General features: G+C 41.8%; 2 protein-coding genes across 5 annotated transcripts in view; one reads left to right on the top strand and one right to left on the bottom strand.

Moving 5' to 3' along the window:
* The first annotated feature begins 73 nt into the window (after nucleotides 1–73).
* On the top strand, nucleotides 74–25,280 carry nrbf2b (nuclear receptor binding factor 2b). Its single transcript, XM_054758302.1, has 4 exons — nucleotides 74–276; nucleotides 1,674–1,758; nucleotides 4,742–4,782; nucleotides 7,007–25,280. Exons 1-4 carry the CDS (start codon nucleotides 184–186, stop codon nucleotides 7,706–7,708), a joined length of 921 nt encoding a protein of 306 aa, XP_054614277.1. The 5' UTR covers nucleotides 74–183; the 3' UTR covers nucleotides 7,709–25,280.
* Nucleotides 14,490–26,515, bottom strand: part of reep3b (receptor accessory protein 3b) — a 32,357-nt gene continuing 20,331 nt past the window's right edge. For 3 of the 4 annotated variants that reach the window (XM_054758339.1, XM_054758330.1, XM_054758353.1), the window contains 2 exons: nucleotides 17,727–17,860; nucleotides 14,490–17,647 (listed from right to left, as the gene is read on the bottom strand). In XM_054758339.1, the coding sequence (XP_054614314.1) occupies nucleotides 17,576–17,647; nucleotides 17,727–17,860 (206 nt within the window). In that variant the 3' untranslated portion in view covers nucleotides 14,490–17,575. The remainder of the gene's footprint in view (nucleotides 17,648–17,726; nucleotides 17,861–26,515) is intronic. The other variant, XM_054758349.1, reaches the window with a different exon arrangement.

Raw genomic sequence — 26,515 nt, 5'->3', positions numbered from 1 at the left:
TACTAAGCTATGCATTATATATTATGCGTCTTATTTTCGAGGAGACAACATTTCTACTTCCGATTGCCGTAACTATGACGTTGCGACGTATTGACGCAGCCTCGTCGGTGGAGGCGACAGTGCCACCGACAGTAAATGTCCTGTAGTTATTTTTTTTAACCCGAGATTTCTGTCCCAAATCGAATGACAGTCCATGAGGGACAAAGAAACCCTTCATGGAGTGAAAACCATCGAAGAATTGGCTGCATGGAGGTCGTTGACAGTCCGCTCAATCTCGTAAGTTTCGGTCATGATGTTGCAACAACATGCTAACGTTACTGTAGTTTGCAAAGGTAAGCTACATTAGCCTCCCTCCACGGGGCATTAGCGGCACTGTTGTTTGCTATCGTGTTTCGTTGTATTGCTGTCTGCTAGCGTTGACTATACAATACATCTCTACATCATGGTAGCGTCCTCCGCTAATGTGGGTTTTATCGTGCAGTTGTACCTACATTGTACAAGTTTTGTTATGGACCGCTGTGTTAGCCACGAGTACCAAAACTCACAAACTGATTAAAACCCCGCTTGTAAATGACGTATTGTGTCGCCACAGTTCCACCTGAAACAAAACTGCAACTGATTTCATTGAACAGCTGCATGAGAAACAGCGACGTGTTTGTGTTAGTATGTTAGTCATTTATTCGCTAGCAGATTCGTCATTTTCAAGACGAATAATTTATGACAGAAGGAGTTTTAAATAATTATGGCACGATACAATGTTTAAATAACCATTCACGACACAGTATGTGAACATGTTGATACAAGTTAGGTAAGAATAATGGACTGAGGCTGTCAGCTACACCAATTCCATGTGTACTGCTTCCGAGATGTGCATTCTTATTTGTCACTCAAATGTAAAAGTAAAAGACATCCCTTGTAGATACTGGTTCCTGTTTTGTTTCACAAAAAGCCAAAGAAAAAGCAAAACACACACCCAGAGGTATGATGCTTATTGAGGCTCTGTCCAAACGGAACGCTCCTGAGATTTTTTTTTTTTTTAATTTTTGGCAAGTTGGAAAAAAATTGCGTCCACACTGTCCTGGATTAGTAAATAGTTGCATCCAGATGCGCACAGATCACTGAGCGAACAACGATGTAACACACAAAGCACACCTACGTGTGGCGCTGTGAACAGATCAAACCACATGACACTCCAAACCATAGAAGAAGAATGAACACATGCACATAAGTTCATTATCTTCTGCTTACGACAAAGCGGAATGACGTGTGTAAGACAAGAAAATACTGGGAGAGTGTCGACTGCGGTGAATCATGACACTCGAAATATGATATTATGTTGGCTTGTTGTCTAAGCTCATTTCCGGTCACTTGACGGCGACGTGTCGCTGACGTCCTCTTTTTTTAAAAAAAAAAGAAGTGGATTGCACGAGGAGCGGGCGTTTTCAGATTTTCCCACTCTTTTGTCACACTTAAATGTTTCAGATCATCAAACCAATTTAAATATTAATCAGTGACAACTGAACACAAAATGCAGTTTTGAAAAGAAACTTATTATAAAGGGAGAAAAAAAACCTAACCTACATGGCCCTGTGTTTTAAGCTTTACCAATCCACCTTAGCACTGCAATTCACGTGCCTCTACTTGTGTATTTGTGTATGTGTGTGTTTCTTCAGGCCCATCAGCAGTGCAGGAAGGCAGATCGCTTGCTTGCTGCTGGAAAGTATGAAGAGGCGATTTCTTGCCATGGGAAAGCAGCAGGTAGGTTCTGTGACTCAGGCATGTCCGTGACAGACTTTTTCGTCATTAGGTAGTAGCAAAATTCCACTGTCACTGACCAAGACTGCTTGAGAATTAGCACAACACTACATTTCTTACGAAATCAGTTTTATTTTTTCCCAAACTCTGTTGGATTTTTTTCCAAATGCCATTATTTCAGTTTTAATTTTAATTTGTTTTTTACCTTTTACTATTTTACTAGCATAGAGTGTGTACTTTTGTGACCGTAAATAAAATGTCCGTTAATTAAATAAGGAAGACGTAGCCACCAATGTAATTCCAGTTGCGTTATTAAAGTAAGATGTTTTTTACGAAACCCTTATTTTGTTTACACAATTAGTCAGTATGTGGCAAACATCGCTCTTATTTTGAAGTCCAGAAGTGTGTTTTGTGTGTGTAGAAAATGACTGTCGACAGTTAAGATGAGCTGTGAGCAAGAATAAACGTGCCTCTTGTCCGTATTTCACTCAAACTTGCACGATGTCAGCGGGCATCGTAATATGTCAATTTCCGCGAGAGTCCCCGTTTAACAGTAGATTCCATTTTTATTGGCCAATTGGCCGATTCAATCCACGATTCTGTTAAAGTGGAAATCATAGGGCCCTTAACATACATACCATAAACGTTATGGACTGTTTATACCTCTGTAAGAGGGTAAACAAAATCAGCAGGGGATCTTATTTTCTATACTATATTATCTACATGTGTGTGTTTTTATTTAAATCTCAAGCACTCCCTGAGTGCCTTCAAGTACCCTCGTTTGAGAACCAGTGGTGAAGAGGTTGCTTGGTCTCCCCAATCTAGAGGTCACTGTATTTTTCACTACACTGCACTGCGTAAACAACATTCCTGAGCTTGATTCTTGGGATTTGGTCCCTGGAGTGTCTGAGGGTGTTGTTGGATTTGAAGTGCATTGAGATGCTATGTTTCTTAGTTTCTCTGGCAAGCCAATCACATAAGGGACCGCAAAATTCCGGCTCCTGTTTTTGTTACCTTGTACGTGTGTACAGGCCCTTCATTTTCTTAGCAAATTTGATAGAAACCCAGTTAGGTAGTAAGAGCCTCTGTGATGTGTGTCTGCCCTTTTCCGTCTTCCATCCTCATGGTTGGGATCTTATGTGCTCTGTTGTTAAACGTTCTGACAACACTTAGCTCCCAAAACACCCACTTTGTTCCTGTGGGTGATGAGCAGGTATGGCCGTGTGTAGATAGGTTTTTTTGTAAACCAATCGATCGGCGCCAACTTCCTTCATTTTGGGGGTTCGGCCGATCCTTACGTATGAAACAAAGACGCTTGGTGAATTCCATCGATATTATCTATCTCCGCAAAGGTTTGAAAGCCAGTCACTGTCCCCCTTTGCTCTGCCAGACTGACGGCTAGGAATCCAGCTAAGGCTAAAGCTAATGCTAGCCGGAGCAAAGAGCTAGGCAGCGGCCCGCAGTGAAAAGAGCAAAGCTACTACGAGGAAAACTATGGAGTTCATGGCATTTTTGGCAGTTGTGCACTTTATTTTTGGTAAGAGGCTCAAATCAGGTCTGCAGTGTAGCCTGTTGTGCAAGTTTGGTTTGTTTTTAAAATGTGAAAAATAAAAGACTAAAGGAAGTGATATAATTCAGTAGTTTGAACAGCAATTTTGTAAGTTTGTATTGTTTCATGGGTATTTGTCAATGTTTTTCAACAACATACAACTGGAACATTGAAGGTGTATGATGTTTTAAAAAGAAAAAAAAAATCTGTATCAAAATCAGAATTGTCTTTTTTAAAGATCGGTGATGGGCCAGAAAATTTATAATCAGTGCACCTCCAGTTTTCTGTAGACCTCGATGAGGCCTCCTTCTTCTTTGGTAGATGCAAATATGAATTAAATATTGTTTTAGAGTTGTTGTTTTTTTTTTTTGGAGTTGACATTCCTCTTGTGCTGTGAAATACACTTTGCACATACACCACCAATCAAAACACTCATACAATAACATTATAACATGTCTCCATACTTTTGACTGGTGGTGTATAATTGAGTGTATTTATTTGTTTTTAAAATGACGTGCATGTATGTGTTTTGAAGGCTATTTTAACTACAAACAAATGAGCGTGCTTTTACCTCTATTCAAGTGGGTCACACTTCAATGACCATGGGAAAATGTGGGTCCCAGGATGAGACCGGTTGAGAACCCTTGCTCTAAAGGGCCCCACTGCTTTTCTTTCTACTTCTTGTTATCAATACATGAGACCGACGAGCCCATGGCATAAAATTCAGAGCCAAGATCGTGAGGCTGGGTAAAAAAGGGCAAGAACATTAGTCTACATTGTGTCATGTTGGCTTCAAACGAGTTCAACGACCAGTGGAATGACAGCAACACAGCTTTTGCTCCCAACCAAGCTCACGCAACTAGCCAGTCAGGTGCACACCAGGTGCTCGTGTCTGAACAATGTGTTTGAAAAAGCCAGTTATGTCCTGGTCAACGCACACAACTCGATGACACATAGTGTGATCGGAACAACCTGACTGTCAACACACAAAAACAAAACAAAAGAAGTGGTTATGGACTTTGGATGAGACAAAACGTCACCTTCAGCCTTCACGCTCAGGTTCCTTGGGACTCACATCTTCAAGGGTCTCTCATGGTCAGAAAATACATCAACTCCCATACGGAAGTGCCCAACAACACCTCCACTTCCTTTAAGTGGAATGAACTGGAGACGAGCCTGAGTGTGCAGGTGTGCGCCATTTCTGTGTCGTACGCTGGCGGCCCAGCGGCTGACAGAAAGAGACTGCAGAGGGTGATAAATAATGACGGAAAAATAATTGTCTGTCCGCAACTGTCCCTGGATGATAAACAAGGTGTGAGTAACAGCAATTACTAATATATTAAGTATATTAAATGTGGAAAGGAATCTGACCAACACTGTACTAATAGTTTCAATGTAGAACGTGTGAAGTTGTTGAACCTGGTCTGTCTCTTGCAGAACTTCTGACAGAAGCAATGAAGACCACAGACTGTAAGCAGGTGAGCCCCTTGGTTTTTTTTGTTGATGTTTTCAGAGTCGACAGTGTGGGGGATTTGTCCTCCCTGACAAAATCTGATGTCTGGACCAAAGAGAGCTCAGGACTCTGGGCTTTGTTTTTATTCTGGTGTAGAACTGGACTGCATCCAGTCTACACGCCATACTTACTGTGGTGGTAAGTCACAGCGACAATACATACAAATAACTTAGACCCTTAGACCCTGCATCCACATGGGAAAGGATCACTTGGCAAAACGATGTAATCCGTGCGGATAGCCCCTTAATTCGTTAGTTCATCATTCGAGCCAAACTTAACGTTGAGAAGGTCTTTTCATAGGACAACACGGACGAAATGGCAGTTTGATACAATGTAAAGTAGTCTTTGTTCAGCTTGTATAGCAGTATAGATTTACCAGTGAAGCTCTAGTGACCTCCAAGAGAGTTAAGGCAGTGTTGGAAAACGCTAATAAATGTTGACACTTTGCGCACAGTTTGGACTTTAAACAGTTGCATACTCCCTTTTGTGGCCAGCCATACAGTTAGCGTACGCCCCGGTTAGTATACGTTTCGGTTTACGCAAAGGTTTTGTCTCACTTAGCGTACAATAAGTTGTGTGTAACAAACTGTTGTATGTCACACTTTGGTACGTCTAATGTACAGTATTGTGCTAAATACAGTATATTGTTAAAGCAGCGGCCGGCTGTCATGTCCCTGGAGCGCTCCCATAGCCCGTGCATGACATGGAAAGTCACGTCAGCCAAGCTCCATGAAGTCATCATCTCAATGGCGTAATTATGTAATCTCATCTTTTTAAACCTTATTTCACAACAGATCATTAAGTTATTGACTTACGGTGGTGTTGGTTTGACTTCATGCAGCAGTAGACATGCATGCATGTGTCTTATAACACGCACGGGCGATTTAAAAAAAAAAAAAAAAAAATCACAATGTTTTCTGGGCTCCTTGGAAGTGTGCACTGATGATAACTCACTATATTGAGGAACAGTCAGTCAGTTGTAGCTTTTTCAGGCCTCTGATTGAGCAACATGCCTGATTGCCTGTGAATGTGTTTTTAAGAGGACAGAGATCCATCGTGTCTATGCAGATTTTTTTTTTTTTTAAACATCAGAGTTAGGTTAATGTCTGCTTTTGAAAAATACCCGTGTTCGGCTACGAAGAAACGCAGTGATGTACTGTAGTTCTGGTATAAACAAATAAACTGGTCAAACAGCCAGCCAACTAAAGAGCAATCAAGACAACGCACACAGAAACAAAACCACTGCATCACTGCGTGATGCTCCGTTAACAGAATCACGGACGCAATCATGGAATTTCGAAATTGACACAATGTGAATGAATTGCTGTCATCGTGAGAAGGAACGTTTGTGTGGGGAAGTAGTTCCCCGGCGGACCGCTCAATCGTGACGGAATCACAAACACTAGTCCGCCCCCTCCCGAATGAAACATGTCGAAACGGGAACTTGAATCACCGGCGAAAGTTAGCGAAAAACTAGCTGGGTTAGCTGAGTTTTAGCATGCTAGTGCTGCTGCGTGTGTCCGACTCAGGCTGTGTGAGTGTGTTTACACCGCGTTGCGTTTTACTGCTTTAAAGTAACCAAGCGTTTTTCGATGCCTGCTGACGTTGTGCAAGTTGTGAGTGAAATAATGACAGGAGGCACGTTTATTCTTGCTCCCAGCTACTCTTAACTGTCAAGAGACGTTCTCAACACACACAACACATTTCCGGTCTTCAAAATAAGAGTGTGGTTCACCACATCCTGTCTAATTGTGTAAATAAAATAAGGATGTAAAACATCCTACATTAGTAACGCAATTGGAATTGCATACAGGTATGTCTTCCTTAACCACAAGCGGGAGCATTACAGTTTGGAGAGTATTTTGTAGCCATGTGTGCGGAGGCTGACATCCCATCAGAAAAGTTAGCCAGGCAACATCCCTTTCTGAAATACTGGGCAAAAGTGGATGTATTGCATCAATAAATGTAAGGATTTTTGCATTTAATTAACTGACATTTTGTTTACTGTCACAAAAGTACACACTATGCTGGTAAAACAAGTGTAAAAGGTAAACGGGATTCCAAAAAATTTAAACGGAAAGAACGGAATTTGGAAAGAAAATAAAACTGATTTCATAGGGCCCTACAAATACCCCTATTTGTGTGGCCATGGTACTATTCACTGTGCTGTTGATCTTGTGTGGCTGCAGGCCCGCGTGTCTATGGAGCTGCAGAGGGACAGTCATATGAAACAGCAGCATCTTATCCAAGAACGCTGGAAGAGGGAAGCGCGTCGGGAGGCCACAAAAACTCGACCTGATACGGTAGCACCATCGAGTAGCCCGGCTCTCCTCACCCTATCACAGTCAGCGGGTCAGCGCCAGCCCCACAGCTCCTCAGGCTCTTCAGCTGTAGAATATGGAGGAGGTAGGGAGAGAGAATACGACACTCTACTCTACCAGCTTCAGACTCGACAGGCTGGAAACCCCCAGCCTTTGACACCCTGTCCTGGCTCTAAGACCACTAAAGATGATAAAACTCGCCTGGAAGAACAACAGACCACCATTGAAGACTTGAGGCGCCTGGTCAACCATCTGATGGATGAAAACCAGCGGCTCACCGCTGAGAACAAGAGGCTACAATCGGAAAACACCCGGATGCGGGCGGAGGGCGCAGACTTCGTGGAGCGCTCTGAGCTCTGGGTGCTCCCTCAAGCCGGGAGCCCCATGGCGGCAGGGGGCGGCAAGGAGAGGAAAAGTACAGGAAAAGGAAAGGAGATAGCCATCCCTCAGCTGCCCCCACTGGAGATGCCTGTTCAGGAGGATCTGTGTTTGGATGACCTGCCTCCTCTGGAGCTACCAGCGGACATCCAAAATGAACTGCAGGAGCTGCTGGACAAAGATAAACTGTGATAAATACTTTTTTTCAATACATACACATAGACGCCGGGGTTTAACAAATGCTTCTTGGTTCAGATGCCAAACGACCCTACATTCAAAACGTATGATCAAAGACAAGTTGAATGGAATCATGTCAAGTTCTACCACTAATATGCAGCAGAACCTCCCTAGAACTCTGCTCCTTCATTTTGAGCACAAGAGAAGTAACACGCATCAGTGAGCTGTGCATTAGCCTTCAGGTAGACCACTGATGAGAACTTCACGTGTATTTAATTGTTGCGATTTACAACCCGATGCACATACTCTCACAGTACACCAGCTAAGCCGGGAGCCATGTTCCCCTCAGGATATTTACTGCTACTTTTCATTCTTTATTATTTTCAGTACCTTGGTCATCACAACAGGGGCCCCCAAAATGCATTCGTACCGTTGTGTGGAGATCATCTACAATATATCCAACATAATGAAGAATTCAACTTGATCAGTCATGTTCCCTACAAGGTGGATGGAACAAATGTGATTACAGTGAAGTATATGGGAATTTGCCTTTGACTATATCGCATATTCCTATATATTTTCCTAAAACTTTGTGTTCGAGATGAATAAACTCGTATTCGTATATACTATGGAGTTTTTCGGAGATGTGTTGAAGGAAGTTCATATGGTAACCAACAATTTCACACCAAACATGCAAGACTACTGTGGTTTAAGTGGTTATGGTTTGGTCATTTCCCAGGCTATAGTTTAGGTGCTACTTCCCTAAACTGGCCAAACAATTAAACAAGATAATGAAAGGGGTTGTGTCTGTGTTGCTGTGGTAGCCGGAAGAACATCAGCTAAAAGCGCAAGGAAACCGAAGGCGATCCAAACCGCAAGCCAACAGTCCTTGACCACCGGCACATGTCATGAATAATTTCACAAAACGCACTTGGTATGAAACACTTGGCCGAGCTTGAAAGCCAACACTTAGCTGCTCCAGTTGTGCAAGTATCATCCTTCATATCTACATTTTCACAATAACCATCAAAATCTCTCCTTTGATACCAGGATCCTTGTCAATCTGTGGGAAATGCTGGGGGGGAAAAAAGGTTTTATGTCTTTTTCGAACTAAATGGCTCTCGTCAAACAGGTTGAAATACCAAGATTTATATGAATTATCCCCAAAAAACAAATGGTGGTAAGAGATCAAGAAACATGCAGTGAAATGTACATGTTAGTATAATAACGGCCCACGCCCTGAAATGACTTGGCGGTAATGACTATACAGCAGTGGTGTAGGGTCAGGGCCAGCCACTACCAGAAGCACCGACCTACATTTACAACTTAAAGGAGAACTGCACTTTTTGGACTCTGCACTTCCAAATCCGAGGACATGGTTCTCAGTCGGAAAAGGGTGTTGGGAGCGAGGTCTTGCCCCAGGTGGAGGACCTCAGGGTCTTGTTCACAAGTGAGGGGAGGTTGGAGCGTGAGGTCCCCAGGCGGGTTGACGCAGCATCTGCAGTAATGCGGATGATGTACCGGACCGTAGTGGTGAAAAGAGAGATGAGCCGTAAGGCAAAGCTCTTAATTTACCAGTCAGTCTATTGTCCCACCCTCACCTGTGGTCATGAGCTTAGGGCCTGAAAGAACGAGATTTCGGATACAAGCGGTTGAAATGAGTTTACGCCATAGGATGGCTGGACCCACCATAAGAGAGAGGGTGAGGAGCTTCGTAATCCGGGGGGGGGCTCAGAGTGGAGCCAGTTGAGGTGGCTTTGGCATTTAGTCCGGATGCCTCCTGTACACCTCCCTGGTGAGGGGTTCCAGACATGCCCAGCCAGGAGAAGGCCTCGGGGCAGACCTAGGACACGCTGGAGAGATTGTCTCACAGGTGACCTGGGAACGCCTTGGTGTCCTCCCCGTGGAACTGTAGGAGGTGGCAGGGTCCTGGGAAGTCTGGGCATCCCTACTGAGACTGCTGGCCCCGCAACCCGGACCCTGATAAGCAGAACAAAATGGATGGATGGGTGCACTTTTTTTCTTTTTTTTGCCCAGCATCCACAATACTTATGTGAGACATGAACACACGTCTTTCTTGTCTTTGTGCGTTGCTATCACGAGGCACGTAATAGGATTCACCTGCTCCGCCTATAGAGCCCTCTAATAAAACACCTCCAAAAACGTTTTATGGTTTTATACACACTCCTGATCAAAGTCTTAAGACCAGTAGAAAAGTTGCTAGAATTTTCATTTTGCGCATTTGGATCTTAATGAGGTTTTAAGTAGAGCTACAATATGCAAAAACAAGAAGGGAGAGTGAGACAAAAAGCACTTTGAAAAAGTCATTTATTGAAAACAACAATTAAACTGAAATAGGCTGTTTATCAGATGATCAAAAGTTTAAGACCATCGCTCCAAAAATAACAAAAAATTCTCCAAACCAGAACAAAAAATGTCCTCAGTAGGACTCAGTAATGAGTAGCTCCACCGTTCTTGTTAATCACTTCAAAAATTGGTTTGGGCATGCTTGATGCGAGTGTTTCCAGGAGGCTCGTGGGAACATTGCTCCAAGTGGTGAAGATGGCTTCACCAAGGGCATCGACTGTCTGCAACTGATGGCCATTTTTATAAGCTTCCCTTGCCATCCATCCCCAAATGTTCTCTATGGGATTTAAATGAGGGGAACATGTAGGATGGTCCAAAAGAGTCCTTGGTCAAGCGAGCATTGTGAACTGCAGCGTTGTCCTGTTGAAAAAGCCAGCTGTTACCACACAGACGAGGACACTCAGTCATGAGGGATGCCTGCTGCAACATCTGCACGTAAGCAGCCGCCGTTTGACGACCCTGCACCACCTGAAGCTCCGGTGTTCCACTGAATGAAAAAGCACCCCAGATCATGATGGACCCCCCTCCACTGTGCCGGGTAGAAAACATCTCAGGTGGGATCTCCTTGTCATGCCAGTAACGTTGGAAGCCATCTGGACCGTCAAGGTTACATTTTTTCTCATCAGAGAATAAAACTTTTTTCCACCTTTCAATGTCCCATGTTTGATGCTCCCTGGCAAAGTCTAAACGGGCAGTTTTGTGGCGTTGAAGGAGACGAGGTCTTTGAATTCCTTTTTTGTTTTTTAAACCCTTTTCTAGCAGATGCCGTCTGATGGTTATTGCGCTGCAGGCGGCACCAGTAAGGGCCTTAATGTGAGTGGAAGACCACCCTGTGTCTTGATGGACAGCCAATCGGATCCTCTGGCTCAGCGCAGGTGTGATTTTTTTGGGTCGACCACTTCACTTTTTTGTTCCATAATGCTCAGGATCTTTCAAAAAATGTAGAATGACTGATTTACTGCACCCAAGCTCAGCAGCAATGGCACGCTGCAAGAGGCCTTGCTTATGCAGCTCCACAATCACGTATGACCACGTTCAAAAAGAGAAAGTTTCTTAGCTTTAGCCATCAGGAGGGAATGACAGTGTGAATGCCTGACAGAAAATAACAATTTTGAGCATATTTTGTTTTTTTATAGCCTGTGGTCTTAAACTTTTGATCAGCTGATAAACAACCTATTTCAGTTTTCCAAATGCTTTTTGTCTCACTCCCCCTTCTTGTTTTTGCATATTGTAGCTCTACTTAAAACCTCATTCCAAATGTGCAAAATGCTAATTCTAGCAATTTTTCAAAACTGGTCTTAAGACTCTGTTCAGGTCTGTACATTCATGATAACATGGAATACTCCCAGTATTTTGGTCATTTTAAGCATTACCAGAGCTTCCTTCCTGGGCGCGTTGATTTCACAGCGCCATAATTCCCCAAACAGTGCAGTTTTCCTTTAAACTGTATTTCTTCCATTGTGTTCATTTATTCCCATATTATGCTGCCAGTATGTGGATGTCAGATTTCAGCATCTGTGTGTTGTCATGCCAATGTGATCCGTCCAGAGCCTCCAGATTCAGACTCGCCTCACAGGGCCAGCTAGCAGGCGTACAGTAACATCAGCATTTTTGCAACTGTTTTGTTGCGGTCTGCAAGCCCACGCCTAACGCTCAAATTTACCAGTGCACTTGAACGCATCATATCGTACACAAGGTGGATTAGATCACTGAAGTACTCACTGTGTTATGTGTTATGTTTTTTCCCATGACTTGACATTGTTGAGCGCACCACAAACGAGATGGTCCCTTGTCGTCCTGTCTTAACAATATCAACAACACTTGACCGTAGCGCTGTGAGCCACTTATTTCTTCAGGAATGTAGTTAACTCAACGAGATAGTTGTTGTTGTGCTCACAAATGAACTTTGAAGTGAATGACAGTACGTGTATTCATTCAAAATAGTTGGAAAAAAACAAATGTATGAAGTGGCAGAATTAGCATTTCTGCTATTCGGACAAATATTTAATGTCTGGCTTTCCCTTGCAGATGACAAAAAGTCCTAATTATGAAATAAAAAGTTGAAATTATGAGATAAAAAGTCAGTTATTCAATAAAAACTCGACATTATGAGAGTCATAAATATCAGATAAAAGTCCTAATTATGAGATAGGAAAGTCATTATCACATAAAATGTCAAAATTATGAGATAAGAAGTTGAAATTGTCACATAAGTCATAATTATCAAAAAGTCAAAATAATGAAATAAATCGAAATTATGTGATAAAGTCAAAATTACTCAAAAAGTCCATTATGAGACAGGAAAGTCATAATTAGGAGATGAAACGTCATAATTATCAGATAAAAAGTCGGGATTCCATATGAATTAATTCAAGTACTATAATAAAAACATTATATTAAACATTAGAATTGTTAAATTTGCTTCAAATTATCTTTAACGGGAAAAAAAACAAATAAGCTTTAGTGAATGAGCTAGCTTACCTGAAACTGCCATTTTGGGGAAACCATAGCCTGGGATAGTCACATGACTGTCACATGACAACTACTCTTTGAACGGCACTTAGGAAGTGAAGCACAGAGCTGTGTAAGGCCTAGTTTAGTACACATTTTAACGAGTGTTGGGTTCTTATGGGTTAGCTTGGGAAGCGAGGCCCTATATTTTCTAAATGGAGCAGCCGTTATGGTGCTGTGTCTGTGTACTGTGCAAAGGTCGCCATCTGGTGGCGGCTTGTGGAAGTAGCTGCAAAATACACAGTCTTGAAGGAGGAGAGTAGCAAAACACGCTAAGGGTCAAACTTTTTTTTGTGTTGCGTAAGCTACAAATGAATCCTGCTGGAAATATAAAGCAGAAAAGTGTGTGAGTGATTATATTGTTATATAAAAGTATATAAAGCCATGCCATGTTTGTAAATTCTTTGACTCTACCAGGACGGGGCTGTCCTTTGTCACAGATTCTGTTCATTACTTTCATGGACAGAATTTGTGGCATTGAGGGAATCCCGTTTGGTGGCTGCGTGATTTGGTCTTTGCTTTAAGTAGATGACGTGGTCCTGTTGTCTGCATCGGGCCACGATCTTGAGCAGCCGAGCGTGAAGCAGCTGGGATGAGAATCAGCACCTCCAAGTCCATATTTCTCGCCTGGAGTGCCATTTCCGGGTCGGGGTATGAGCTCCTGCCCCAAGTGGAAGAGTTTAAGTACCTGGGGGTCTTTTTCACGGGTAAGAGAGGGCTGGAACGTGAGATCGACAGACGGATTGGTGCAGCGTCTGCTTTGATGTGGACTCTCATCAGTCCGTTGTGGTGAAGAGGGAGCGGCGCCGAAAGGCAAAGCTCTCAATTTTCTGCTCGATCAGATCCTCAACTATTATCGCTGACTGAAAGGACAAGGTCCTGGGTACAAGCGGCCAAAATAAGTTTTCTCCGTAGGGTGGCTGGGCTCTCCGTTAGAGATAAGGTGAGAAGCACCATCATCCGGGAGAAAGTCTGAGTAGAACCGCATTGAGAGGAGCCAGATGAGGTGGCTCGGGCATCTGGTCAGGATGCCTCCCAGACGAGGTATTCAGGACACATCTGACTGGTAGGGGGCCCTCGAGGAAAACCCAGGACACGATGGAGAGACTGTCTCTCTCAACTGGCCTGGCAGCACCTCAGGATCCGCTGGACAAAGCAGTCGGGGAGAGGTAAGACCATGCTTCTTGGAAAAGCGGAAGAAGTTGGATGGATGGATGGAAGTGGCCCCTTTCCTTTCTAATTTAATGCAAAATGACGGCACAACAACCTTCTCCCCGCACACAACACACAAACCATTTGATGCATTAGCATGCCTGGAAGTGATGGCATTTTTTAACTAACTGCTGTCATAATAATGGTTGAATTTAGCTTTCTTGCGTCCCCATTATCCTCACTTACTTTGCTTTGGCCTTTCATGTCCGCATTGGCCGAATAACGACAACGAGGGAAAGTCAAATGAGTAAATTGACACCACATTATTTCCAAAACGGATATTCATTTGTTTAATTTTGCTGTAGTTATTTACATATGTACAAAAAAGTGTCTTGATGTTTCTATTGTTTTCGGGGGGGAGCGGATGCCAATGTGGATCGTGTGTCGGGAGAAGTTTGTTGTTCGGTGGTTGTGGATTAAAGTAAAGGCAACTAATACAACTTGCCACAATGGCACTGAAGACGACGTTGACGTTCCCATCCAATACAAAAGTGTCAAACAACAAAAAAAACACTGCGCCTGTCACCCATCTTATTATCATCTTCTCCAGGCTAGCATTGGTTGTTGTCAGTATGCATTTTGTGTTTTCATTTGATATTGTGCTATTGTTTGGTGTATACTGCGGTATATGACAACAGCATGTTAGGTTGGGGGCCACTGCTTTCAATGGATGACCTACTAAGACAAAATGACACAATGACACGCGTGTTGTTGCCACAGAAAACAGGCATCTTAATTTAATTACATTTACAATCCAGTAATCCACAAAACAGTCACCCAAAACGCCAGCCCTGCTACTCTACTTAAAGCTTGTGGTGTATCATCATTTATGAACATTGGACAGACACAATGACCACGTGCAATGTTTGGCTTGTTGTGACACCTCCTCAGGAAAGTCAGTTAGCTTTTGGTTACACATTACGCAGCGTAAATAAAAAGATCCTGACTGCAGGACCCAATTTTTTAGAGGATTACAGATGATTCCGGTGTAAAAAGCGCACGTGTCCATGTCATAAAATGGCATATTGTGGCGCACGCGAGTCCATGAGGACCAGGCAGCTCTTTATTTGACAGGCGCCAATCATGTGCTATGAAAAAAACTCATGACAAGCTTGTCAACCCATTGGAAATATCAGGAGGTCATTAAACTCATCACACAACAACTTGACACTCAAAAGTATACCTAAGAAATATACAAACATGTATCAATACGAGTTAAAAACGGAAAATCCCAACATTTTGAAGTTTTACCATAATCCATTTCGTTTGAGCAAAGCAGCATCGAAAATGGGTGGATGGTGCTGCAGTACTGCCTGTGTCCACCAGATGGAGCCGGAGGAGCCTAGAGCGAGGCTGACGTTATTGCAGCACCTCAATGAATGTGTTACTCAGACGCAATGCATAAAGGGAAAACAGGTTTTTCAATTTTAAACTCATATTGGTACATGTTTGTATATTTGTTAGGTATACCTTTTGAGTGTTACGTTGCTGTGTGGGGAGTTAAGTGTTCTTAGTAAGATGACACCGTGAGTCAGACTCTTATGTTGTGATACTGACTCACGAGTGGCACAGTATTTAAACAACTAGTACTTGTAGTAGCTCTGAAATAAAGGAGATGCCATGAGAGTAAAATTTAGCCATAAATTAGCCGCATCGCTGTATAAGCCGCAGGGTTCAAAGTTTAAGAAAAATGTAGTGGCTTCTACACCGGAATTTACGGTACTCTTAAAAATCTTTAAAAAACAAAAACAAAACAAAAAAAAAGTCGTCCCTCATTTGTTTGGAAAAGCACACCTGGTTGTGTTAGTACACAAAGGCGTCATTGGTATAGATTACACTACACTACAATTAAGATGTATTTTAGAACAATACACTATGCATAAAAACACTCAATTAGAGTCTGGTAATATTAATGATCAATCTATATAATAATAATAAAAAATATATATATATATATAATAAAAAAAAAAAAATAGCACTACCATTAAAAGTGACTACGTCCCCTGTTTGACCTTTAATTCAATGTCTTTGCTATCCTTCATTCATTATTTTCAAGGAAATGCTTTATAATTACCAGAGAATCACTCATGGAGACAATGACTGCAGGGTGTTTAGACGGCTGGCTCATTTTTACTGGTTTTACTGGAGTGTCTTAGCAGTTAAAAGATTTATCGAGGATAGGGTCAGGCCGTTCAGTGTCACCTACATTTAATTATTTTTAGAAAACTGAGATGGCAAGCAAACACAACAGCAGTAATAAAAAAGCTTTGGGATGAGATGCATACACAAAAACAGCTATTAATACATAACAACCCTTCTGATCCAAAGGATGCAGACAAAGATAACATGAAAATAATACGTTAAGAAAAGTTTGCGATGTAACAACCTGGCATGGATTATTTCTACTGTGGAAAAAATAATCTGAAATAACAAATTGTTGGTTATCTTAGCGGAGGATGTTGAGTTTGACTTTACAGCAGCGGTGCCCAATCTTTTTTCACCATGCGGAAAAACCAAAGGATGTGCTTTCATGTCAGCTTTGTGTAGTTATAAGTAGGGGTGTCGAGACACTCATTTCATGAGACGACGATACGCGCTATTGGGTCTACGAGACGAGACTTTACTTTTAAGAAAAGTACAATGAAAAAATACATGACAATATATTGCAATCTACTAATTTAATTTCTACTACGTTACACTCTTCTGCACTGTGTGTATGCCAGCGGCCCCGCCTCCACCCACCACCGAGACAAAGACACTTTATAACTGACAAAAGGTATCACTCCTTTCATGCCGTTGTTCTATGGAACAAACACGCTAAGGTGCTGAAACCAATGCACAGAGTGAACTCTCTTCCTGCCTGTTTGGAGGCGACAGAGGAGTTAAAGAAGACACGCATGCATGTGGCAATGTATGGGGGCCGGCAAAATGATCAAGTTCATTTCCTTTATTGTGTGATGAATTTATTTACTTTCGTCCCAGGCCCAGTGCCCACGAGACAGTTTTTTTCTGAACAACAAATTTTGTCACGTTTTGATCTCGCGAGATTAAAACACCCCTAGTTATTAGCATCAACAAAAGTTTTCTCCTGTAAATACATCTTTTTGCTCTCCCCCCCCCATGTTGATTGTTGTTTGTAATTGTATGTCTGCCAGGGGCTAATAAAACATTAGTTTGGACACCCCAGCTTTCGCGATTCCACTGGATGTAACACAGCACTGTATTCTCCCACTAGTGTTTTACTCAAGCGTGGTGACTCTTTGAAATGCCTTCATCATAAAAGTGTGTCCTACAAGAAACTCTTGGCTCGGACTATTCCACACTGCCATAACTGCCAGGTTATGTCAGGCGAGAATGGTATCCATAGAGGCGGTATGTAGAGCCATTAAGATGTTAAGTGTTAAAATAGTTTCTTCATAAAAATAGACAAATGGCGTCTTTGTTCATAGTGTTTGACATTTTAGATAGTAGCATCTTCCATAACGGGTGAGAAATCTTGCCAAAACAGCATGCATTAACTGTCTTTTTCTTATAATAACAATTCAATAAATTGTTTAGTGTCAAAAACGACCTGCAAACACTTAAAACAGACCGACTGAATTACTTAAAAATTGTAGTTCATCAAATGACAAGCTACTTTGGACAAAATAACACTTTTATAAAGCAATCTTACTAGAAGAATTAATAAAAAATACTATCACCTATGTGTGTGTGTGTGTGTGTGTGTGTGTGTGTGTGTGTGTGTGTGTGTGTGTGTGTGTGTGTGTGTGAGAGAGACGAGAAGAGGAGTCTTCACATGCCGTAGTTGACAGAACTCAGCGCTGGTCTCTTCTTGCCTTTAATCTTCAGGGATCCATAGCGCGCCTAGCAGAAAACAGACAATTAGGCAGATTTGGTGGTGATGACTTTTCCCTTCTTTGATCCAAAAGATTAGAACACTTACATCTTTACGGACTCTGGATCGTGTTATCTTGACACTCTGAGATCGCCTCAGTCCTTTCTGAGAAAGAGCCTCATCTTCAGAGAAGGTTGGCTCAGCCTCGTCGTCGCTCCTGTCGTCCTCGTCATAAAAGTACTCTGAAAACACAAAAGTACACAATCTGACTTAGAGCTGCAACAATTCATTAATGATACTTAATTATCCATTTAATTTCAGCCTCCCAGTTGTATTACTTTTTAATTTGCTTAGGTCTGCGTTCATGGATGACTATTATCTTTGTGTTTTAGGCAAAACAGGATATTCACACACCAGATTTGACTTTGGAAAACACTGATTTACATTTTGGCCTCTTTCCTGATATGAAGCGGACCAAACCACTGAGTATTTGTGTTTGGTTCGTATTGATTTGGTCCATACGGGGCCTGACCGATTACTCTATTAATCAAAACAAGCAGCCCTAATTTGAATCAGACGTTTTTAAAATAAGGAAAAGTAAGCCTCACCTAAACCTTACTCACTGTTATATAAATCTGGCCAGCGCTGCAATTCAATCCGGCTCACAGAACCTGCCTCCAGTGCTGCCCACACTGGTGTATGTATGAATGTGAATGAATGTTTGATGCTGTCGTAGAGGCCGGAGGCGCGAATTGGCAGCCACGTTTCCGTCACACTGCCCCAGAGCAGATGTGACACAGATGTACCTTTCCACCACTAGTGTGTGACTGGGGAGTGAATGAATAATGGGTTCACTTCACTGTGAAGCGCTTTGGGTACCTAGAAAAGCGCTATATAAATCTAATCCATTATTATTAATAATAGCATTGACTCGTTGACCACAAAGTAACTGCAATGATCTACCAAATCAAGTAATTATTCCGGTATCAATTACTCCTCCGGCGATAGAAGAATCTAAGCATCCATAGTGTTATATATAACACAAATTGCACACCCATTCTGAGTAAGGGTGCCAGATTCACACCACAAGGAACAATAGCTTAACTGTACACGACTACAAAAGGCATAAGACAGTCAACAGTGATCCATTTTAATCACAGCAAAGCATGCTGGGAAACATGTAATCCGCCCATTCTACAGCTGCAAACTCTTCCGGGTTACACATCTTGCGGATTGTAATGTTTCTGTGTGGATATAAAATACTGTAACTTTTGACAAGGCGCTGAGAGCAGGACGAGATCAACAATCACTTTACTGAAACAAACAACCACGCCAAATCAGGTCTCAGAGATTGGAAAGTAAATAGATGAAGCAGGAATGAACGGACACTCTGATGTGGTAAAAAAAAAAAAAAAAAAATCCACCCACAAAAGTGGAGTTTGGAAAAAAAAAATGTATGTCCACATACAAACACATTCGCCAACTGTCCCAGCTTGACTGGCTGGCGCGTTATATTGGTGTGTTCCAAGCCCGATAAAAGGTATGTAGGCCGCTTACTTATCTATTTGTCAGGTGTCTGTGCTAATGTGGCATTTTTTTCTAAAATCTGACCATACTAAATACTATTTCCTGTCATGTTTGCATGTCCACACGGAAACGTTTTCAGGTCAAAACCAGGTATTTTAAGTATTAAGGCTAAGTATTTTATCCTTTCCGCCTTTTCAACTGCGTTCTTTTGAAAACGGCTTCCAGAGGGGGAAAATCTGAAAACGCCGGCTTGTCGTTTTGTGTAGACGATCAAGCCGCTGCTTTCTGAAAACGAGGACGTCACCGCCCCTTGTCCGTCACGTGACCAGACGTGACAAGCCGACAAAATATCTGAATACTTCGACTATACTTCGATATGACTCGCAGACGTGCTTTCACTTTTTCGTCAGTCTAGACAAGCCCTGGAAAGCTGCAGACGTCGGACTTTATGCGCATGCATTCCTCCTTTCGTAGATTTGGTATCACGTGGTTTTGTCTGCGCCGCAGGTAGGTGTACCTTATGTATTCCATCGTTTACACCCAATGATACGTTCCTGTCTGGATGCAACTATTTAGTAATTCAACAGTGTGGACGCAATTGGTTTTCAACCTGGCCAAAAAACAAAAAAGAAATCCATGTGGACTTGGCCTTAGTTGGGACAAGTGTTTTGGTGTGTGCCGGCACTGGCGGTCTGTCTGCTGGGTTCCTGACCTCAATGAAACACATTAAAAATATGCTGTGATTGTCAGTCACGGCTAAGGGCTCACAGTGACGGTAAGTCAGTAGTATTCATAATGTGTTTGTACAGCCTTTGAAGTTGATGTTTTACATTTTCACACACACAGGCAGGGGAAAAGGGTAGTGAAGCAAATAGCGTTGCAGAAGCCACCCCCTTAAAAAGTTGTACATGTGGACGCTGTTCATAATGAGACGAGTATGGAATAAGAGATAAACCCATAACAATCCCCTCAGCTGCCAAAGAGCGTAACACAAAAAACATTACGTGAAACCCTCCATAGCAGAGGAACTATAGGGAGAAATTAACAGGGGAGCTTCGCCTGTCATCCTTTCTATGTCTTTCTGCAGCACCGCTGAGCTCAATACATAATACATCATTCCTCTCTCAGCAAGTTCCTGTTTTCATGCATCCCACCCCTCCATTTCATGTGAATCATGTGAAGTCATGTGAATGCCAGTCATGTGAAAAAATTAGGACACCCCATGGTGTAACTCTTCCACTCCTAACCCACTGCCCACAAAAGGGCAAAACACGCACTACTGCTGTGTTGCCTGTGCAATTATGTCTCTGACAAATACACCACATGATGCTATTCAAAGTTTGACCAAATATATCACATTGACAGACAAAATATGGTACACTCCTTTAGGGGGCTGTAAATTTGAGCACAAACGTGTCTAATGATTAGAATACTTTGGAGGATATCTTTACTACTTGTGTGTAGCAGGTTTTCCAAAGTATTTAGAGCACAAACCATATGGGTCCCATGCTACGATTTAAAAATCGTGCTTTACAACACAAATATCGCAAAATCAATGACTCATTCAGTCTACATCCATCCATCCATTACGATGCATCCGTAAAGTATTCCACAGTTGGGCCGCACAAGGACATTCACAGAGTTGTCCTGAAGCCACTCCTTTGAGAAGCTGGCTGTGTGCTTTGGAACGTTGTACTGCTGAAGGATCCCCCCCCCCGCCCCAGTCTGAAGAGCAGGTTTTCATCCAGGATGTCTGTGTACATTACTGCATTCATCTTTCTTGCTATCCTGACCATTGTCACAGTATGATGGTGCCACCCCCATGCTTCACTGTAAGGATGCTATTGGCCAAGTGATAAGAGGTGCCTGGTTTCTTCCAAACATGACATCTGGCATTCATGTCAGAGTTCAAACTTTGTCTCATCAAACCAGAGAACTTTGTTTTTCATGGTCTGAGGGTCCTTTTGCCAAACTCTATGCAGGTTGCCATGTGCCTTTTACTAAAGAGTCTATCATGCTGGCCTTATTTGTGGATTGCTGCAGATATGGTTGTCCTTCTGGAAGATCCACAGAGGAAAGCTGGAGCTCTGTCAGAGTGACCACTGGGTTCTTGGTTACTCCCCGACTAAAGCCCATCATCTCCTATTATCGCTCAGTTCAGACCAGAGGTGTCCAGATTTTCCCAGCGAGGGCCCCATACGATAAAATCCAAGGATATGGGGTCCACTTTGATATTTTACAAAGAAAAAAACAGCCTGCATCTCAGCTTTGTGTTTTAGGTGACAATGTATTATTGCTTTTACACCATAGCTTGTTTTTCCTTTTTTGCTGTTCTTTTTGTTGACGTTTTTCAATTTTACAAATATTTCAACTGTCTTCTCGTCATTTTTTTTTCATAACACTGACTTTATTCCCATAACATTTGGACTTTATTACAACATTTTCCCAAAACAAATTTTCAAAAAATTGCTACTTTATTCTTTGTTTTGTTTCTAGTGTTGTCAAAATAATTGTGCAAATTGTCAAATGTTTTTTTTCCGCCCCTCATAGTATTACAATATATCAAATTTCTTTTTCTTAAGGTTTAAGTTTTTTTTATGTATTTTTTTAATATAAATATCATGTCTTTATTCCAAAATTCCAGTAAAGGTTGGATGGACAGCGTTTGTGAACGGCAGTTTTCAGATCTTCCCACAGATTCTCAGTGGGATTCAGGTCTGGACTTTGACTTGGACATTCTAACACCTGGATATGTTTAGTTTTGAACCATTCCATTGTAGATTTTGCTTTATGTTTAGGATCATTGTCTTGTTGGAAGTCAAACCTCCGTCCCAGTCTCAGGTCTTTTGCAGACTCCAACAGATTTTCTTCCAAAATGGCCCTCTATTTGGCTCCATCCATCTTCCTATCAATTTTAACCATCTTCCCTGTCCCTGCTGAAGAGAAGCAGCTCCAGACCATGATGCTGCCATCACCATGTTTGACAGTGGATGTGGTGTGTTTAGAGTTATGTGCCGTGTTACTTTTAGGCCAAACACAACGTTTTGCATTTTGCCCAAAAAGCTCAATTTTGGTTTCGCAGCAACATTTTTCCACGTTTGGTGTGTCTCCCAGGTGGCTTATGGCAAACTTCAATCGGGACTTTTATGGATTTTTTTGAGAAGTTGCTTTCTTCTTGCCACTCTTCCATAAAGGCCAGCTTTGTGCAGTGTGCGACTAATAGTTGTCCTATGGACAGATTCTCCCACCTCAGCTGTGGATCTCTGCAGTTCATCCAGCGTGATCATGGGCCTCTTGGCTGCATCTCTGATCAGTTTAGAGGGATGGCTGGGTCTTGGTAGGTTTGTAGTGGTCTGATACTCTTCCAATTTCAATATAATTGCTTCAACAGTTCTCTCCGAGATGTTTGAAGCTTGTGAAATCGTTTAATATCCTAATCCTGCTTTAAATTTCTCCACAACAGTATCTCAGACCTGCCTGGTGCGTTCCTTGGTCTTCATGATGCTGTTTGTGCTTTAAACAGACCTCTGAGACTATCACATAGAAGGTGCATTTGTACTGAGACTTGATTACACACAGGTGGACTCTCTTTATCATCATCAGTCATTCAGGTCAACATTGGATCATTCAGAAATCCCTAGGGAACTTCTGGAGTGAGTTGGCTGCACTGAATAATATTGCATGGCCCACTTTTCAATGTATTTCTAAAAAAAAAAGTTGAAAATATCTTAGAAATTTTGCTCCACTTCATCGTTGTGTCCCACTTGGTGTTGATTCTTCACAAAAAAAATTAATTTTATATCTGTATGTCTGAAGCCTGAAATGTGGCAAAAAGTCAAAAAGTTCAAGGGGGCCAAATACTTTCGCAAGGCAATGTAGATGTGATTTTTTTGTAGTTTTTTACTTTTAATAAATTTGCATACATCACAAGAAATGTCATTCCTGTGTATTGTGTGTAGACTTTCGATGGGGGAAAAAAATGTATTTAATCAATGTTGGAATAAGGCTGTAACGCTGTGAATACTTTCCAGATGCTCGTGATGGGAATTTCGTCTCTTTTCAGAGAACCATTTGTTATGGCTTGGCTCACTGAAACGAGGCAGCTGTTTTGGTTCCCAAAGTGGCTCCCCTCGGATTTTTTTGTTGCATAGTTTATTACCAAAATTAAAATGGCTATGTTTTGTCTTCCAAGCTGTACTGATGGTTCGCCAGTTCTGATGTACCTGCACAGATTATTTGAAGAGCCTGACTATGTGAAATTTTAATCTTGCATGCAGTACACTTGGCCTTGTATTATTAATGCAACTGAAAATGATAGTGCACTTCCTGCAGTCGCTCATTTTCTTACCTTTCCAGCATGTTGTCTCTCTAGTGCCTGCCTCCCTGTCTCTCTATGTTCCTGCTATGTCTGTAACCCCCACCCCGTACCTCCTGTTCAGTGCCGCACCGGTCAAATAATTGACAGTTGACCAATCACGTTTAGCTAAACATGTAAACATGGGGGGGGACACAACGCAGGCTCCCGGTCAGGAGCCAGCTCTGATTTCCAAAGAGTCTGCTCAACGAGGTGTTTTTTTCAAGTCCAACACATCGCTAATCTCTGTCCTCTCCTCCCACCTGACCCCAAACGCCCTCACTATGACTCACTGGCTATGTCTGAGACACAGACAGCAGGAACGGAGCCAGAGTGTGTGTTTGACATTCTACCAGCATCCCACTCAGCCTCATCTCACCCCCTCCCGTCTGCTGGGAAGTCACACACTCCCACTGTTGCACACACGCACAAGTCCACAAATTGCTTTCATTGAAATGCCAGCCAACGTGCAGGTCTCTGCAAGCAAGGAAGCGAGGTTGGAAGGAACCAAGAAAAATACAAAAAAACCCAACACATTTATTTGTTTCTGTTAGGCACTGACATGTTCATCTGAATGTTTATCAGTTGTTACTGTTCATAACGCAAACTTTCAATAAATTCACGACAGAGAAAAATTGGGTAATTGCACCGAATACAATGCCTGTGAATATTGTCATTCATTCAGGTCACTGTATTCTCAGGGTACTGAAACAATCGCAACTGGACTGTTCCAGACGTCTTAGAAGATGTTTTGCCTCTCATCTGAACCTTTCTCAGCCTTCATCAGTTCATGCTCAAAGACTAGGTGGGACAAACACTAATCAGACTGGATAGGACAACTCTAGTCTGAGAACTTGGTGCAAGATCCAGTGTATTTGTAGGTAGGAGGCAGGTCCAGACAGGAATGGTTTGGCTCTTTTGTGGTGTCAAAGGACTGCCAACGATGGTCATTTGGGTGCTATTACCTTCGTTAGCATTCCATTCAGATATAATGATGGTCATGGACTCACCTGAAACCAAGGTGGCTGTGTCTTTTTTATTTGTTAGAGGCTCAATGATTGAATCTTTTAGGAATTAATGAAAAGACAGCTTTGTATGCAGGAGAAAGGTGGTGTTGCAGACCTCCCCCTCTGTTCAGAGATCGTTTCTAAACCTTAACATAGATGACTTCCCTTACTCCTCTTTCAAACCATCTGTCTTCTCTGCCCACAATGTGTACATCCTACATTAGAGGCTAAATACACTGGAACTTGCACCAAGTTCTCAAACTAGAGCTGTGCTATCTAGGCTGACTAGTGTTTCTCCCACCATTGTAACTTCCAAGGTTAATGGAAGTAAATGACTTTTATTTTGTTTGATTTTCCATAAGAAACTAGAAATGCTAGACTACATTGGAAATTACCAGGAATCCTCCAATTGTGGTTGTCCAAATGATACTGTATGCAAATCAAAATACCATAAGTTAACAATATAATAACATTTACACTGATGGGCCACAATTTTATGACCACCTGCACAATCTAATGACATGTATGCAAAGTTCTGCCTTTAAAAAGATGATAATGCTTGGTTTTGATTGGCACCGCTATGGATGGGCCTTCCAGCATGACATTGACTCAAAACATAGGGCCACAGCAACAGAGGAGTTGCTTAAGAATAAGTACACTGAGATTCTGGAGTGGTCTAGCTAGTCCAGACCTGAACAAAACCTTAAAACCAGCGACAGGCTTGAAACCTTTCTGGTGGCTCCGTTTTTTTCCCCTGGTGGGGTAGTTGTTCAACACTAGGGGTTGCAAATATTGGTTCATATTTACATTTGTCTGTACAGCTGCCAGAGCTGCATACGGAAATGACGCAGAATAGACACCCACAATGTTTGATTTATAGCACACAATGTAGTCGGGGAATGCTTGTTAATCTTGGTGGACGACAACTAACAGGTGGGATAGTGATGTGCCATCGCTTTAACTCACCCCATACAAAAACCCACACATTTGGGATTTTTTCCGAGTTACACAGGGTTAAATGCTGGTGTCTTCTAAAAATGTTTACCTAAAAAAATATTACTGTTCAATTTTTGAGTTGCTGACATTTTCAAGTTTCCTCTTAAACCAGGCACGCCTTCATATGTTGTTCTTTTGTTATTAGCTAAGGATTTGAGGAAAGCTAAAGGTTTGCTGTAAAAAATATCATATTTGACCTTTTCTATATTTATTTCCAAAACAGAATGGCCTACTTTATTTTAGATGCTATTTTTAGATTTAAAAATTTTTATGTGCATCTAACATCCTCATGTTAAGTATCTATTTTAATAAAACAACTTGACCAGCATATTTGGCTTAGATTTTTTGATTACCATATTGTTACATTACCTTGACTTTTTGATGTATTAAAAAGATCACATATGAAATACAGGAAGTGAATAAATGTACAGCAACAGATGTGTGTTGGATGGGGGGGTAGGATTAAATAAGTCCTACTCCTACTCCTTTCGGACATGTGGAACGGTGAATTGTATTATGTGATGTATTCCATTGGAACTTGTATGCATGTTCAACTAAAATTAAACCATAACCATTACCAAACTCACTTTGCTTAAAAAAAATATCGGGATATATATCGTATATCGATATTCAACCTAAATATATCGGGATATGAGTTTTGGTCCATATCGCCCAGCTTATTTATATTATATATTATCATTACAGCGGTCTAAAAGAATGTTGATAATTGTATCATTTAGCATCAATTTGTGGGACAATAACAATTTCAAAACACACCTGCATTGTTTTGTGACTCTGTTAAATCAAAAAGTTTGTTTGTTGAGACATTTTTTCATTGTACTTTTCTTAAAATTAATGTTAAAATCCCATCTCGTCTCGTCCTTGTGGGCCCAATCTCGTGGATTGTCGCGTCTTGTGAGTGGGGTATCTCGTGACACCCCTACTAATAAGTAATGTTATCTTTACACTGTGTACCTGCGAATGAGCAGCGCACACACTATATTCATCTGCAG

This window comes from Dunckerocampus dactyliophorus, chromosome 2 (genome assembly GCF_027744805.1).
Source record: "Dunckerocampus dactyliophorus isolate RoL2022-P2 chromosome 2, RoL_Ddac_1.1, whole genome shotgun sequence".
Taxonomy (NCBI): Eukaryota; Metazoa; Chordata; class Actinopteri; order Syngnathiformes; family Syngnathidae; genus Dunckerocampus; species Dunckerocampus dactyliophorus.
The sequence above is the reverse complement of the archived record's forward strand: the minus strand, read 5'-3'. Positions and strand labels throughout refer to the sequence as shown.